General features: G+C 29.5%; 1 protein-coding gene across 3 annotated transcripts in view; it reads right to left on the bottom strand.

Moving 5' to 3' along the window:
- LOC108576342 (protein split ends-like) overlaps positions 1–959 on the bottom strand; it is a 15,527-nt gene that overhangs the window by 12,825 nt on the left and 1,743 nt on the right. Inside the window, exons 1-2 of one of the 3 annotated variants that reach the window (XM_017939308.1) lie at positions 375–608; positions 95–231 (exon numbers count right to left, since the gene is read on the bottom strand). In XM_017939308.1, the coding sequence (XP_017794797.1) occupies positions 95–231; positions 375–608 (371 nt within the window). Of the gene's footprint in view, positions 1–84; positions 232–374; positions 609–959 lie in introns of those variants that run through there. The other 2 variants (XM_017939309.1, XM_017939310.1) reach the window with 2 other exon arrangements.

A 959-nucleotide genomic window follows, 5' to 3' on the forward strand; every position in this document is an offset into this window, starting at 1 on the left:
AAAAAAAAAAATGAATTACAGCAAAGAAATTAAATGATAGAAGGTAAGAAATGACAATGTAAGAAGCATGATTTTGATACAGACATCATTATACCTGTCCTGCCTGTTGTGGCCAGATGAGAGGAGTCCACGCACTGTATTGCCTATAGCTGCTCTCTTTTTAACTTCTTTTTCCCGTTCTCTGTTCCCAGTTCCAGTTCCCACCTGATCTTGACGAGAGTTTCTATCTCCCTAGAATTAACACATTAATATTATAACAATTAATGTAATCATTAGAAAAATAGGCAATAGCATTTTAATCATGCTCAATAATAAATTTGCACAACTAAAATTATATTATAAAAATTTTATTAACTAACTTATTATAAGTTTACCTTAATACTTAAAAGCTTTATATTCAAATTAGTACTTGTGCTTGTTGTAACTGGACTTAAATCACACCTTACTCTTCTGTGTGATTTTTCAACAATTGGTGAATCTTCTTCTAGATCCAACTGATTTCCAATTGAAAAAGAACGACTCTGTGTTAACAAAATATCTTCTGTATTATGTTTCCGACTGGTGCCAACCGAACTCACTGCCTTGTTCTCATTGCAGCATCTCGGCATTGCACATAACCAACTTATAAAAGAGTTCACTTTATAAAATTCCTCCACCTATTTTATATATTTTCTTTCTCAGTTTGACTTCAGTAAAGATTTAATGAAAACTTTTACTATTATATTATTCATATGGAAAACAGTACATAGTATCATTAATTAAGTTTATTTCTCAAACTATAAAATACTGGATGCATGTATGTGAGTGTGCAGAGTATATAGTTCTTATATTCATCACAGATTTTTTCTTCTTTGTTTGGTATATATACTCTGCTACTTTAAATTCTTAATAAATATTTAATACCAAAGAAGCTAAATGATTCTGAAAATAGAAAAAAATATCTGTTTTCATTATTACAA

The sequence above is a fragment of the Habropoda laboriosa genome, unplaced genomic scaffold (genome assembly GCF_001263275.1).
Source record: "Habropoda laboriosa isolate 0110345459 unplaced genomic scaffold, ASM126327v1 scaffold387, whole genome shotgun sequence".
In the NCBI taxonomy this organism is placed as follows: Eukaryota; Metazoa; Arthropoda; class Insecta; order Hymenoptera; family Apidae; genus Habropoda; species Habropoda laboriosa.